At 41.2% G+C, this 14,041-nt stretch overlaps 1 protein-coding gene and 1 pseudogene across 1 annotated transcript in view; one reads left to right on the top strand and one right to left on the bottom strand.

The window, feature by feature from the left end:
- Positions 1-1,576: 1,576 nt before the first annotated feature.
- LOC107601178 (40S ribosomal protein S6 pseudogene) lies at positions 1,577-2,820 on the top strand (annotated as a pseudogene).
- Positions 2,821-8,604: 5,784 nt separating this feature from the next.
- LOC107601191 (tripartite motif-containing protein 35-like) overlaps positions 8,605-14,041 on the bottom strand; it is a 14,154-nt gene continuing 8,717 nt past the window's right edge. Inside the window, exon 6 of the mRNA XM_016293256.1 lies at positions 8,605-9,101. Coding sequence (XP_016148742.1) covers positions 8,605-9,101 — 497 coding nt within the window. The remainder of the gene's footprint in view (positions 9,102-14,041) is intronic.

The raw sequence follows: 14,041 nt of genomic DNA on the forward strand, positions 1-14,041 counted from the left end.
TTGGATCTCAGCTGATGTCTCTCTTAGCTCTTCATCATCTTCATCTTCAAATTGTAATTATTTATATACATTTCCCTTTTGAGCTAATTTGCTACAACATTTACTAATACATAATTAAAATTAAAAGTAGCATCTGTCAACATTCGTACCTGAGCCAAAAAAACAACGAACAGTTTTATTTTTTATTACATAACGTTAACAAAGATTATAAATATTGTAACAAATGTATTGCTCATTGTTAATGTTAGTTAATGCATTAAGTAATGTTAACTAAAGGAAGTTTATTGTAAAGCAATACCTCAGTCTGAGATAGCGGGGCTTCGCAGATGATTTCATGATCAAGTGTCTCTGTCAGTTTGCGTTTAAACATCGAGGACCACAGAAATATGTCAAACACTGTGCCGATGCTAATATGATGCTTAAAACATGCTTGGCTCAGAAGTTTCCGATCTATAAATCCATAACCCACAGGTGGTCTGGCTTCATCTATAAGTTAGACGGTCCGGATTCAGTGCTAAGTCTTCGTTTCAATTGGGATATTCAATATATACTTTTTAAAGAATTGATCTGATTGATATTTGTTTCGCTATTTTCACATTCAACTCTACAAACGCACGCATTTTACTATTATTGTCCTTATGTCGCTAACATAACATTGTGGGTGGGACTAACAGAAAGCCCAATCATCATTTTGACAAGCGTATGGTATGCACCTATAGGAAGAGGGACAATGAAGAAACTGCCTGTAATTGACCATGAAAACTCGCGTTTAATATTTTTAAATGAAATATATACAATTATAGTGAAATAAGACATTTATTATTATTATCATTTAATAAATTAAACGGGTGTGCCACAGCTGAAAGTGGGTGGGCCCATGTCCACCCGTAACCTCGCCACTGGTTTAAGGCCAGTTACCCAGCAAACACATTTACGTTATGGCAATGTCTGTGCAACATTTCATTTTTACAAAGGCAACATCACTGACTATATGCTCGCAACATTGTAACAACGTGGAAATGTAAGACGCGAAAGGGCTGTAGCAATGTTGTTTCGCAACATTCATCAACTGTGAGACGACGTTTTTACTACATTTATTTTTTTTAATGCCAGATTATAAATATTGTCATTTCTGCATGTTATATCAGACACGGGATAAGCATGTAATACATTTTAAATATTGTTTTATAAATATTGTTAATTAATATTGTTCTTTTTAACTTAACACCTGCTTGTGTAAACTTTGAAGAGTAAAAAAATGCCATACAAATTCATATAATCAAACTTTATTTCATACTAAAACATTTCATACATACAATGGATTTCTAATTACGTTACCAAAAGTTATACATTTGAAAAAATGCAATATAGAGTTTATTAAGTGTAGCGAAGAGCTACCTGAATTATTAGGGCTAGTAAGGTATCGTAGTGAACCAGGTGTGTCGGTCAGAACACACAGAGGGGAGTATCAGTTTCAACAGCTTTAATGATCATAAAGTATGATAATCAACAGTAGTGAGGGAAGATAGCCTTTACATACACTTCAGTTAGTGGTTGGATGTCAGGATACTGAAAGATGAGCTTGGTTACAGTGAGAGAGGTTTGGGTATTGTGATCAGTCAACGGGCCGCTTTATAGTGCTCAGATGAGATGAATATTCTTAGCTCTGTTCAGTCTCTGTAATGACAGCAGCCGAGCGCATAGAGATGGAGAGGCTGAATCATGAGTGAGTTATATTCTTCCAGAGGGAATCAAATGTACAGGCTATCTGCCGTGCAATATTTACTGCAGTTGGTTTGACTCACGACAGACTGGATGATTATCAACGGACAGGAGCTTGATTGTATGATTATAGAGATATGCAGGGCATATGAATACAGGTTTTGTGGATGTGTGTGATTTATCTGCAAACACAAAGAACAGGAATCTAACATCAGCAATTAACGTAATGAACTAACATCATTGACATACATTATAGGCTGCTCCCCTCAATCTGGAATACAATAGTAGAAACACTGAATATAACATCACATTCATTGATATCTACATGATTGATAATAAAGGTATTAACATTGTAACTTTAACTGCAATCGTAGATACATCAGATAGAGCATGTGAGTGTTACCATTATCATGTAGCATATCTCGTTTCATAACTCTCTGGGTGATGAGTGGAAGGGCTATGTTGTGCGCATCAGTGGAGGCAATGACAAACAGGGCTTCCCCATGAAGCAGGGTGTGTTGACCCATGGACGTGTGCGTCTCCTCCTCAGCAAGGGTCACTCCTGTTACCGCCCTCGCCGTACTGGTGAGCGTAAACGCAAGTCTGTCCGCGGCTGCATCGTTGATGCCAACCTCAGCGTTCTCAACTTGGTCATTATCAGGAAGGGTGAGAAGGACATTCCTGGGCTGACTGATAGCACTGTCCCTCGCTGCCTGGGACCCAAGAGGGCTAGCAGGATCCGTAAGCTCTTCAACCTGTCCAAAGAGGATGATGTCAGGCAGTATGTGGTCAGGAGACCCCTCAGTAAGGAAGGTAAGAAGCCCAGGACTAAGGCCCCTAAGATTCAGCGCCTGGTTACACTACGTGTACTGCAGCACAAGCGCAGACGTGTTGCTCTCAAGAAGCAGCGCACACTGAAGAACAAGGAGGAGACTGGCCAAGAGGATGAAGGAGGCCAAAGAGAAACGTCAAGAAAAGGTTACCAAGAGACGCCGTCTCTCCTTTCTGAGAGCCTCCACATCCAAGTCAGAGTCAAGCCAGAAGTGAGACATGTACCTCACAAATAAAACGTGATTTTGTTTAACAGTCTAAAAAAAATCAGGAAGGGTGAGAAGGACATTCCTGGGCTGACTGTTCAAAACGTCCTTCCAGCATCCTCCTCCGTAAGTGCTATTTCCGAAACAGATTAAATTTGCGTGCCTCGGAAATATCCACGTTTGTGGGAATGTCTCTTGATCGAAATGACAACAGAGTATGTCTGGTGTAGGCAGGGCCATCCTTAGCGGGGTGCAACTGGTGCGGCTAAACTTTACTGGTGAGATACTGGTTTGCTTTATTCAGTCCATACAGACTAGCTCCGACTTCATATTTCTTATTAATAGAGTTGTTTGTTCCCACCAATTGCTGCACAAGTTCAGGTTACGTATGATGACGAAAGCACATTAGTGCCAGCCCTCCCAGAACTCGTTGAGATTGCATTGCAGTGCCTGCAGTTCTGGAAAAAAAAATCTTTGTATGGAGATCTATTGCTGCATCCACAATCACATACTTCCCTACTATATAGTATGCGAGGAGAGTAGTATGTCCGAATTCATAGTATTCGAAAAACAGAAGGTGATAAGTACCCAGATGACCTACTACTTCCACCCGAATTCTGTAGCATGCATACGATGGACACTTTACTCTCCCATGAGGCCACGGGAGAGGAGTTGTCATTTGGGGTGGGTGATACCACTTTTTTTTTTTTCGATATGATACCGATACTTTCAAAGGCCAGTATCGTCGATACTGATACCGATTCCCCTAAACTTACATTTTAAATTATTAAATGTATTAAATTATTAAGAATAAAAATTTAAAATAAAAATGATTAAAATTATTATTATTAATGATACCCATTTAACATTATATTTGAAAGGCGTTTAACATTCGATACACCTCAATTGCAGTTTGTTAGATTATATTAAGTATAATCTAACGTTAAATAGATTATAATCTAAGTTAAAATATGGTTACTGTAGTGGTAACCATGGAAATCTACAAATACTAGAGATGAACTAAGGTCACTGAATAGTAAAACCATGGTTCATTTTCATAAGGGACTGCTAGTTGCACCCATAAAATGCAACCTTTTTATTCTGACAGTGTATGATTTATAATAAACATTAGATACAGAATAGAACATGATCAATATGAACTTAAACGTTCAATTCACTTTTTTTTTTTCGATATGATACCGATACTTTCAAAGGCCAGTATCGTCGATACTGATACCGATTCCCCTAAACTTACATTTTAAATTATTAAATGTATTAAATTATTAAGAATAAAAATTAAAAATAAAAATGATTAAAATTATTATTATTAATGATACCCATTTAACATTATATTTGAAAGGCGTTTAACATTCGATACACCTCAATTGCAGCTTGTTAGATTATATTTTTGTTTACACGTAGTTAAAATATGGTTACTGTAGTGGTAACCATGGAAATCTACAAATACTAGAGATGAACTAAGGTCACTGAATAGTAAAACCATGGTTCATTTTCATAAGGGACTGCTAGTTGCACCCATAAAATGCAACCTTTTTATTCTGACAGTGTATGATTTATAATAAACATTAGATACAGAATAGAACATGATCAATATGAACTTAAACGTTCAATTTAAATAAATGTAATTGCACAAACTATAGGCTACAATTTCATTTTGTTTATTTTGAAATAACTCAGACACATTATATTTTTCTGTCCTCTGATAAGAAATGTTCTGTGCCCTGTTTGAATGCAGTGGCAGCAGTGAGTACTGTCTTCCAGCATTTCCGAGTGTTCAGATGAGCAGGAAAATAGTTATTCGTCCAATTCAGTGAATATAGTTTGCATTAAATATCTTGTTAAATGAACAAAATCACAGGTAAAAAAACACCTTAGTATCAATATTTTTATTTGAGTATCGATACTTTCGATACTCACATCAGTATCGATATCAATACTTCTGTATAGATACACCCATCCCTAGTCATCATATTCGAAAATGACAGAAAGCAGCGACGCGGCTCTTTTCAAGTGTAAGTACCTCAGGGATAAACATTCATTGTGGTTAAATTGCACTTGTTTAACATCATCCAAGTAAACGACTGACTTGTTGAAGGTTTAAACAATGTAACCGATGAGAGGATTTTGTGAATTGGCTGTAAAAAGATGTTTATTACCGATCAGATGGAGTAAATATCAATGCAGCACATCAGCTTGTTAACACTGCTTTCTTTATTAGACTTTATTGTCCCCCTTAGGGAAATTCTTCTTCACAGCATCATTCCATTCCACAGACAGTGTCACCATGACACAACATCATGTCATAAGTATTACACATCTAGATGTCAAGACTACATGAACAAAGTCCGCTTTATATCAATGTCCGCATCTTGGTCTATTCAGTGAGGCCTTTTGTTCAGGGCCACTATAACAACAGGAATCAGGTTTTTCCTGAAGCGAGCCCTTCTGCACCTTAGTTCTCTGTATCTACGTCCTGAAGGGAGTGGGGTGAGGTGCCAATTTAATGGGTGTGTAATGCCCTGCTCAATTGAAGTCACCATACGTGTAATGGCCCTGTTATTTAATTCTGTCAGGTTTGGTGTAGGACGACCAATTATTTTGGAAGCTGTGGCAGTTATACGTACGAGTTTGTCCTTATTCTTAACAGATAGCATGCCAAAGAAACAGGTGGAGCAATATAGAAGAATAGATTGAATCATGCTCTGATACAGCAGCAAAAAGAGATGGGGAGCAACATAAACATGTTAAACAGACGGTTTGTTAAGTAGTGTAATGAGATAAAGTTACAAAACTTAAGGGAATTAAAACTATTTTATTTCTCTTTTACGTTTTTACTTTTGTTGATATTTTGAGAGAAATTTGTTGTTACATAGCAAACTACTGTTAATAAGTGCCTCAGCTTGTTAGTGTAGCATTGATAGATTGATCACCAATCATTCGATCACCTGATTTGATGGTACAGGGACTGATGAACACAACCGTTCTCATCCAGTGGAGAGTGGCTAATGAAGCCTTCTTCACTGGAAACTAACCTTAATGCTGCAATCAAAGGGCTTGAGTAAGTAAATGAATATTAATCTTAACTACACACTCTCTTTACATTTATTTATGTTAGGATCTCCATTGATTTATGCATTTTTAACAAGTTTTATGACAACATTATTTTTCAGGGATTTCCAATAGCTATATTGTGTCAGTTGCACAGTGCTTCATATGTGGCATTGAGTAACTGTTTTTAAAGCACTTGTGTGCACACTGATTTTGTAGCATTTCCAGCTGTTTTTTAAACGAGCAAAACCTTAACATCTTGAGAATGGGTGCCACACTTTAGAGAAATACCCATACACCAAGTCACCTTTAAAATGTGTACATGGACAAGAGCAAAAGCTTCAGACAAAACCACTTAACTTTTCCATAAAGTAGTATAATAGAGCTTAAAACAACACCAAAAGGAAATTTCTTAAAACATTTTTATAACAGTGTCAGGAAAATGAACTTCAACATTCAGTTAGGTAACTTTCACAGACAGGTTTCAAAACACTTAAAATACATAAATATAACTTCAAAACAATATCACAATATTTTTCTTCCCCTGTATGTATACAAGATGAAGACTTTAAATTTGGGTGGGGAAAAAGTTGAGTGAGAAAAAAGTGGGAGGAGGTATATACTGTATATACATCAATTTGACAGCACTACTTAAAAGTCTTCAAAGTACCTTCATAAAGCCTGCAGAAGCCCTGAAAAAGCTGCTTCCATTTTCATCATAAGGGCTGCCAGTGGCAGTGAGCTGTAAGCAAGAGGGATGCACACAGATGCAGTGCACCTCTAACTACTGCTGATGCACTTTATGCATCACAACACCACGTGGGCTGTGCCCCCACACACAGCTACGTTACATATTAACTAACTAACTTACACAAGCTCAAGCAATAGCAATATAAGAACATGAACTGATTTGCAGAGTCTTAACCTGTTCAATTGTCCTACAGGTAATCGTGCTCATGAAGAGAAAGCACACCGTTATCTGGTGTGGACACACCTGCGGCCAGATTGTTCCACACATCCTCTCCTGTGCTGGCTTCTGTGTTTTGGGGGTTCAGGCTGGTCATCGTCATGATCCTCCACAACTTCTGGATCAACATGGATGTAGGTGAGGGGATGTCCCTATTCAGAAGACAGAGGCACAGCACTCAACAACATCTGGCACAAAGGCAGGGCTGACTTTCAGGGCCTTGAAGAAGCTGGAGCACCAGCGTGTCTTCAGCATTGAAAGTGGTAATAATGATGAAAGCCTGACCAGCGAAAGAAGTGGCCAAAACCCCTCTAAAACCAGCCTGCTGACCAGCTAAAATAAGCCAACCAGCTTAGGCTGGTTTTAGCTGTTTTTTTTCAGCAGGGAGAACAAACAGTCTAGAACAGTAACAGCTAGCGTAAAGCCCAAAGTCCCAATACTTCACTTTTTACACGTACGCGAGGGACAGCATACAGTGCGTAACTTTGTACGTGCAGGTCGCACATGCGCATTGAATTATTTTTGCATGGAGCACCAGCGTGTCTTCAGCATCGAAAGTGGTAATAATGATGAAAGCCTGACCAGCTAAGACCAGCCTGACCAGCGAAAGAAGTGGCCAAAATCCCTCTAAAACCAGCCTGCTGACCAGCTAAAATAAGCCAACCAGCTTAGGCTGGTTTTAGCTGTTTTTTTTCAGCAGGGAGAACAAACAGTCTAGAACAGTAACAGCTAGCGTAAAGCCCAAAGTCCCAATACTTCACTTTTTACACGTACGCGAGGGACAGCATACAGTGCGTAACTTTGTACGTGCAGGTCGCACATGCGCATTGAATTATTTTTGCAGTAATTAGATGTTCCACAAGTAGCAACACTGTCCCGGGCCGTTGTTTTTTACAGTAGAAAACAAAACTAAAGAGATGGAACAACAACAACAAAATAGCGGAGACTGCAACAACAACAGACGGCTGCATTGACAAGCACTTGTGAGCAAGAGGGTATGAGATAGGATTTGGATTAAAAGAGTTCAAAAATATTTGTCATTGGCCATAACTTATAGGGAAAAATATGGCAGACACTAGACATGGATGAAGCTTTCAAGAGCGCATGCGCCAACCGCCCACATTCGCACACAACATCAAATAGAATATACTTTGAAAGGCTACGCGTTCGACTGCACACATACACTAGCGTACGCATACAAAAACGAAGTATACTTGGGGCTTAACACTGTGGTTGAATGTGATTGAAAAAAATACCTCGCTTTTGCACTTTGGTGGTGCGTCGCCCTATCGCCCTAATGAAGAAACCGCCCCTGCAGGTCACTGTGTAACTCGATCGTCTTCCAAGTCGGATAATAAAACGGCAAACAAATAAATAAAATAAAGAAATCTAAAACAAGTTTTAAAAAGATTCCAACACAATCAATGTAACGCCAACACCTGAGTCCGGATCGCCAGCAGAGCAGTGCCACCGCCATATAATAAATACACACTTCACTGCAATAACAAAATAACAAAATAAAAACATTACTGCTGACATGGGCGTGGATTAGTAAAAATAAAAATATATCAAATATAAATGAAATCCATTTTTTTTCCATAACATTTATGATGTTATTAATCTCAGATTCTCATTTTCCAGTCCTGCATATCATATTTTAAAATTGCCAGATATTTTCAGGTTTTCAATGATCTGGATATATTGTGACTGAAATTAAGTGACTTGATATTAATTCAGGACTCTTATGATATGGAGTAAATATTGGAAACATGATGAAATCAGAAAGATCCAGGCCTACAGTTGTAACATTTACTGACTGCTGAATGGTAAGATTCTCAGTGAGTCAGACCAACACCAGAATAATGGCAAGACAGTGTCATTGAAGGTGGTTGTGAATGTGTGTAGATGTGTGTTAGTTACAGGATCAGAGAACGACACTGTTCCTCTGTCATAGTCCAGATTCACTCTCACACATTCATGATCCTGTTCAAGAGAAAAACCAAACCCAGGCAGTCCGTACTGATTATAATACACACACCAGACATCACTTTTAAAGAAATCCTGTCCCTTCCTTTGGTTTGATGCTGTAGTTACTCCAAGTCTCCAGTACTGACTCTCTTTAACCTCCACATCCCAACAGTGTGTTCCTGAGTTAAAACCCTCTGAACCCAGGACACAGGGATACCAGTCAAATCTCTCTGGATTATCAGGAAGCAGTTGTTTGTTCCCGGTCCATTTTACACTGGTCAGATCATCAGATATGACGAGATGTGGATTTGCAGTGTTTGGATCCAGGATCACAGGAGCTGATGAGACACAATCAACAGCTGCTTTTATTCTGATGTTCATATAATGAACAAAGATTATTATGAATTATGACACTCATCTTATTGATCATCAAACACATTAGACATTTTCCTCTGATCGCTGTCAAGTGTTATTAGTTACAAACTCATTTTTATCGTCAGCGTTTGATGGCAAACTTTAATAAAAGAGCTTAAGCTGTCACTGGGGCAGTACCTTTATAAAAGGTACGTCTTTGTACTGAAAGAGTCCATATTGGTACCTTTAAGGTACATATTAGTACCCAAAAGGTACACCAGTGACAGCTGTTGTACCATTTTTCCTGAGAGTGCATCAACTACTAGCATTAAATGTGTGATCCAAACATTTCTGTCACTTCTAGAGAAACTGATATTTTGGATAAAAAAAATAAAATAAAGTAAAATAAATATTTTACAATAATATAATTAAAAATAAAATAATCAAACAATCAGAAAAATTCTGTTCAGCATCATCTGATCATGGTCATTAAACTGGGTCTTAATTTGTGTGTTTGTTTTAAAATAGATTGTTACTGTCTGTTTTGGTAACACTGGTAACAAATGGAGGGAAACGGGTAAAAATCCATGGAATAAGATAAAAAATATATATTGTTGTGCCTTTGGATGTCAGAATCGGAATGCAAATTATTTTTATATAATACTGTCGTCAAAGACGCCATTTGAAGCTAAACTCTATTGAAGACAAACTATGGATGAAACCTGCTATGATTCATTTTAAAGCATGAATTTGATTTAAACAATAGGTCTACATAATATTCACATATGCAGTTAATAAGGGACATTGTATTAGCCCCAGGGCCATCCTTTAGCTAACGCAGGGCCCGGTGCGAGGTAGAGTGCGTGGCCCCCCTCGGTCCGTTCGCGATCGCATTCCAGGGGTGGGGTCCCCCTCGGTCCGTTCGTTGTGGGGCCTGGTGCGACCGCACCAGCTGCACCCCCCTACGGACAGCCCTGATTAGCCCTACAGTTGAAGCATGAAATACTATTTAAACCTATAAAATTTTACATAACATTTACCAATTTTATTTCACAATTCTGACTTTTTTTCTTGCAAATGCAAGTTTATATCTCCTAGTTCTGACTTTATAACTTGATTCAACTCTACAATTGCGAGTTTGTCAATTCTGAGGAAAAAAAAGCCAGAAGTGTGGGATTATAAACTCATGATTCTGAGACGAGGGAAAGAGAGAATGACGAGTTTATTTTTCTTACCAGAATTGTGACATATAATCTCGGAAATGCAAGAAAAAAGTCAGAATTTTTAAAGATAAATTCAAAATGACCTTTTTTAGTATTTTATTTCATGGCTTGCATAGACTGGTATGTTAAAACTGGCATTTTTTTGCCACCAGATAGGCTCCGCCCACAAAAAATGTCATCACTGTTTGCAAACACTGAAATTGGTCTATGGGGCTGTGAATTTACAGCAGGTACCTCAGATACACTGCCAAAACAAAACATCTGTTTGGTTTTGATTATCATGTCTATCATGCTGAAAACTTATTTGCATGCGCTTTAAAGCCATATCAGTTTAAACTTCTGAAATAGGGTTCTCTCTAGGGGTCGCTATGGGGAACGCCTCGTCGTGACCCGTGTCTGAAGCATACATTGAAAAAACACCAACTCGTTGGCCGGCGACAGCCATGACGTCACTACCGGTGCGACTATAGTATAAATAGGCGCCGGGAGCTACACATCATTCTCTTCTTCGTCTTCATTGACTGTTCTGTTTGAAGCGTGCATTCCAAGGAAAAAGTAAGAGCTATCTCTTTCATTATGGCGAGCACTAGCAGAGCATTTAGAAGGTGTGTGCATCCGTGTCATCGCTTTTTGACACCAGATGACAAACACAATCTATGTGTTGTTTGTTTGGGTGAAGAGCACGCACGCGATGTCCTCGAGGGGGCAATCTGCACGCATTGTGAGTTTTTTCCAATGAAAAAGCTCCGTTCTCGTTTGTCTCTCTTTTCGAGTAAAGAGGGGCAACCATCTGCTCTCCGCGGTTCTGGACCTGCCGCTGCTGAGGCACGGAAGAGAATGAGCTTGTGGGGATCTCAGGTGGACCTGGCCGATGAGTTTAAAGAGGGGCTTTCCCTCTCGCGCTCATCGGCAGCGGGCGAGAGACAGCCGCTGGAAGATGATGTTCTCTCTTTAACATCATCTGATCCAGGGGCCAGTGCTCTGCTGGGTTCAGCCCAGGAAGAGCAGGAAATGGATGAAGAGAGCGAAGAAGCTGAGGCTGAGCCTTCTCAATCCTCCTGCCCTGCGTATGATGAGATTTGAAAGGTTATGGATCACGCCACGGCGAGGCTTGACTTGCCGTGGAAGCAAACTAAGGAAGTGACGTCGTGAGGTCGTCTCGAGGAACGTTATCGTTCTGGCCATAACCCTCCAGCTCAGGTGAGCCTTCCTTTCCTTTCTGATCTCCATACTGAGATCGAGAAGGAATGGAAGAGGCCGTTTTCCTCATGCATCCATCGGTTTCAGCATACCTGTTATGCGAACATCGAGGTGATGCGTGAAAACGGCTATGAGAAAATGCCCCCTGTAGAAGAGACGCTAGCTAGCTATCTCTCTATGGGTGAAACATCGTCTCTCAAAAAAAAGTATGTCCTGCTGCTGCGTATGGCAGGACATACGCAGCAGCAGGTCAGGCTGTTGCTTCGCTGCACACGATGGCGGTGCTCCAGGCATACCAGGCTGACCTGCTGAAAGACCTGGATAAAGGCGAGGGCCTTTCTTCTGATGAGATGGCTGAGTTGCGCCGCACCACGGATCTTGCTCTCCGTGCTACTAAGCAGGCTGCCTCTGCCATGGGCAGATCTATGGCGGCGATGGTAGTAACGGAGAGGCAGCTGTGGGTAAACCTGGCAGACATCGGGAAGAAAGAAAGGGGCTTTCTTCTCGATGCCCCGGTTTAGCCCTCTGAACTTTTTGGTGCATCCGTTGAGACGGTGGTCGAAAAGTTCAGGGAGACGAAGGTGCGCTCAGCGGCCTTCAAAACCTTCATTCCACGAAGGTCCAGGTCTGAGCCTGAACAACCCAGGTGTCCTGGCCCGTCTCGGTTTGAGGATCAGAGACGAGCACAGAAGGCTAGTGTCGCGACTCCAGCTCCTCCTCCACCTGCGGGTAGGGGTAGGAAGTATCGTGGGTCAAAGGGAGGTAGGCAAGACCTGAGGGATGGGATCCAGACAAGGCGTCAGCGCTTTCGTCCGGATCAGAGTAATACTTAGGTATCCACTCTTTCCCTCAGGGGGTGTATCATCTACCCTTTTCTTCCCCTTCCTAATTCCCCTGTAACCACCATCTCTCCACCTGACTGAGGTTAGGTGGAAGCTTCCTGCATAACAGTCTCCTACTGAACCTATGATGTTTTGGTTGGTTCTATGGCTTCATAGTAACCACCTTACTGATGGTCCTGCGGGAGCCTTCGTGTTCATCAGGCCCCCAGCGCATCACTGCAAAAATATCCTGGACGTCCGGGCTGGGATTACGCTTTCATGCTACCCTGACTGGTCTACCATATCTGGGTCGCCCTGAGAGGTTTCCCCGATCATCAGGATATCCCCTCTTGCTGAGGCATCAAGCGGGAGGCATAGGTGGCATTACGAGAACCTTCCTGTGTAAATGCTGTCTCGGGCAGTGCTCCCCTCTACTTTGAGGGTTGTATTTGAGCTTGCCTCTCCCGTTTGGCCCAGCACTTCCGGGTATCTGTAACAGATGCTTGGAAATCTCTAAATAAGTGCAGCACGTTAAGCTTTGCGCACTTTTCTCGAATCCACATAAGTGGTAAGTGGGCACGTTATGCTTTGCGCACTTTCTAAAATCCACATAGTTGGTAAGTGTGCATGTTATGCTTTGCCCACTTTTCTAAAATCCACATAAGTGGTAAGTGTGCACATTATGCTTTGCCCACTTTTCTAAAATCCTGTATGGTAAGGGTTACGCGTTATTGACCTCGTTCCCTTTTTCTGAGTTGGTTAGACCCCGGTTCCTTGGGCTCGACTCAACTAGTGTGTCTCTGTTGACACACTCTGGAAGCATCGCTTCCCTCACCAGTGAGGGTTATTGTGAGTATGGTGCTTTCTTTCGAGCGTTAATCCTCTCTGAGGAGTTGGATGCCTCACTCCATTGGCTGTCCTCGTGGTAGTTTGAGCAGTGATCCCCTTTTATCAAAGGGTTACCTGGAATGAGCAACGTTATCCTCTGAATTCGGAGTTCTCCTCTCACATGAGAAGTGGAGTTCTCTGTTTTTCCAGAGCACCTGGAACCAGCAGCATCAGGTGGATTAGGCCCTTCCTCTGCCTCCCTGATGCGCTGAGTGTTTGGCTAGCTTGCAGTATGCTTACCCTTCTGATTTTACAATCATGCTGCAGGTCGAGCCCCCTGGGTTTGTGCTTCCTCAGCCTAGGTAAACTACTGCTAGCCGTTCCAGCATTGGAACATGCTGTAGGTCAAGCCCCCTTCTCGGATTGAGAACTAGGTGTGATGTTCCCACAGCTAAGTAAGTTATTGCTAGCTGTTCCAGCTTTGGAACATGCTGCAGGTCGAGCCCCCTTCTCGGATTGAGAACTGGGTGTATTGCTCCCTCAGCTGAATAACTGCTAGCTGTTCCACCGACAGTTCCTGTATCCGTTGTAGACATTACTATCTGTCACAGTGTTGCAAAGTCTGCGGTTTTCCCATGGAATTGGGCTACTTTATCACTGTTGCCACGGGTTGAAGCGACCCCAATAATGTGTATTTTAGACCCAGGAACACGATTTTTACAGGGGCAACCCCCTCGAAATGCTGTTAGTTTGGACTAGTTTTGAGTAGCAATTGGGCAGGTTTTGTTGTGAAAAACGTCTAGGTTACTTGTGTAACCCTCGTTCCCTGAAGGAGGGAACGGAGACGTTACG

The sequence above is a fragment of the Sinocyclocheilus grahami genome, unplaced genomic scaffold, assembly GCF_001515645.1.
Source record: "Sinocyclocheilus grahami isolate Dianchi unplaced genomic scaffold, SAMN03320097.WGS_v1.1 scaffold301.1, whole genome shotgun sequence".
NCBI lineage: Eukaryota > Metazoa > Chordata > Actinopteri > Cypriniformes > Cyprinidae > Sinocyclocheilus > Sinocyclocheilus grahami.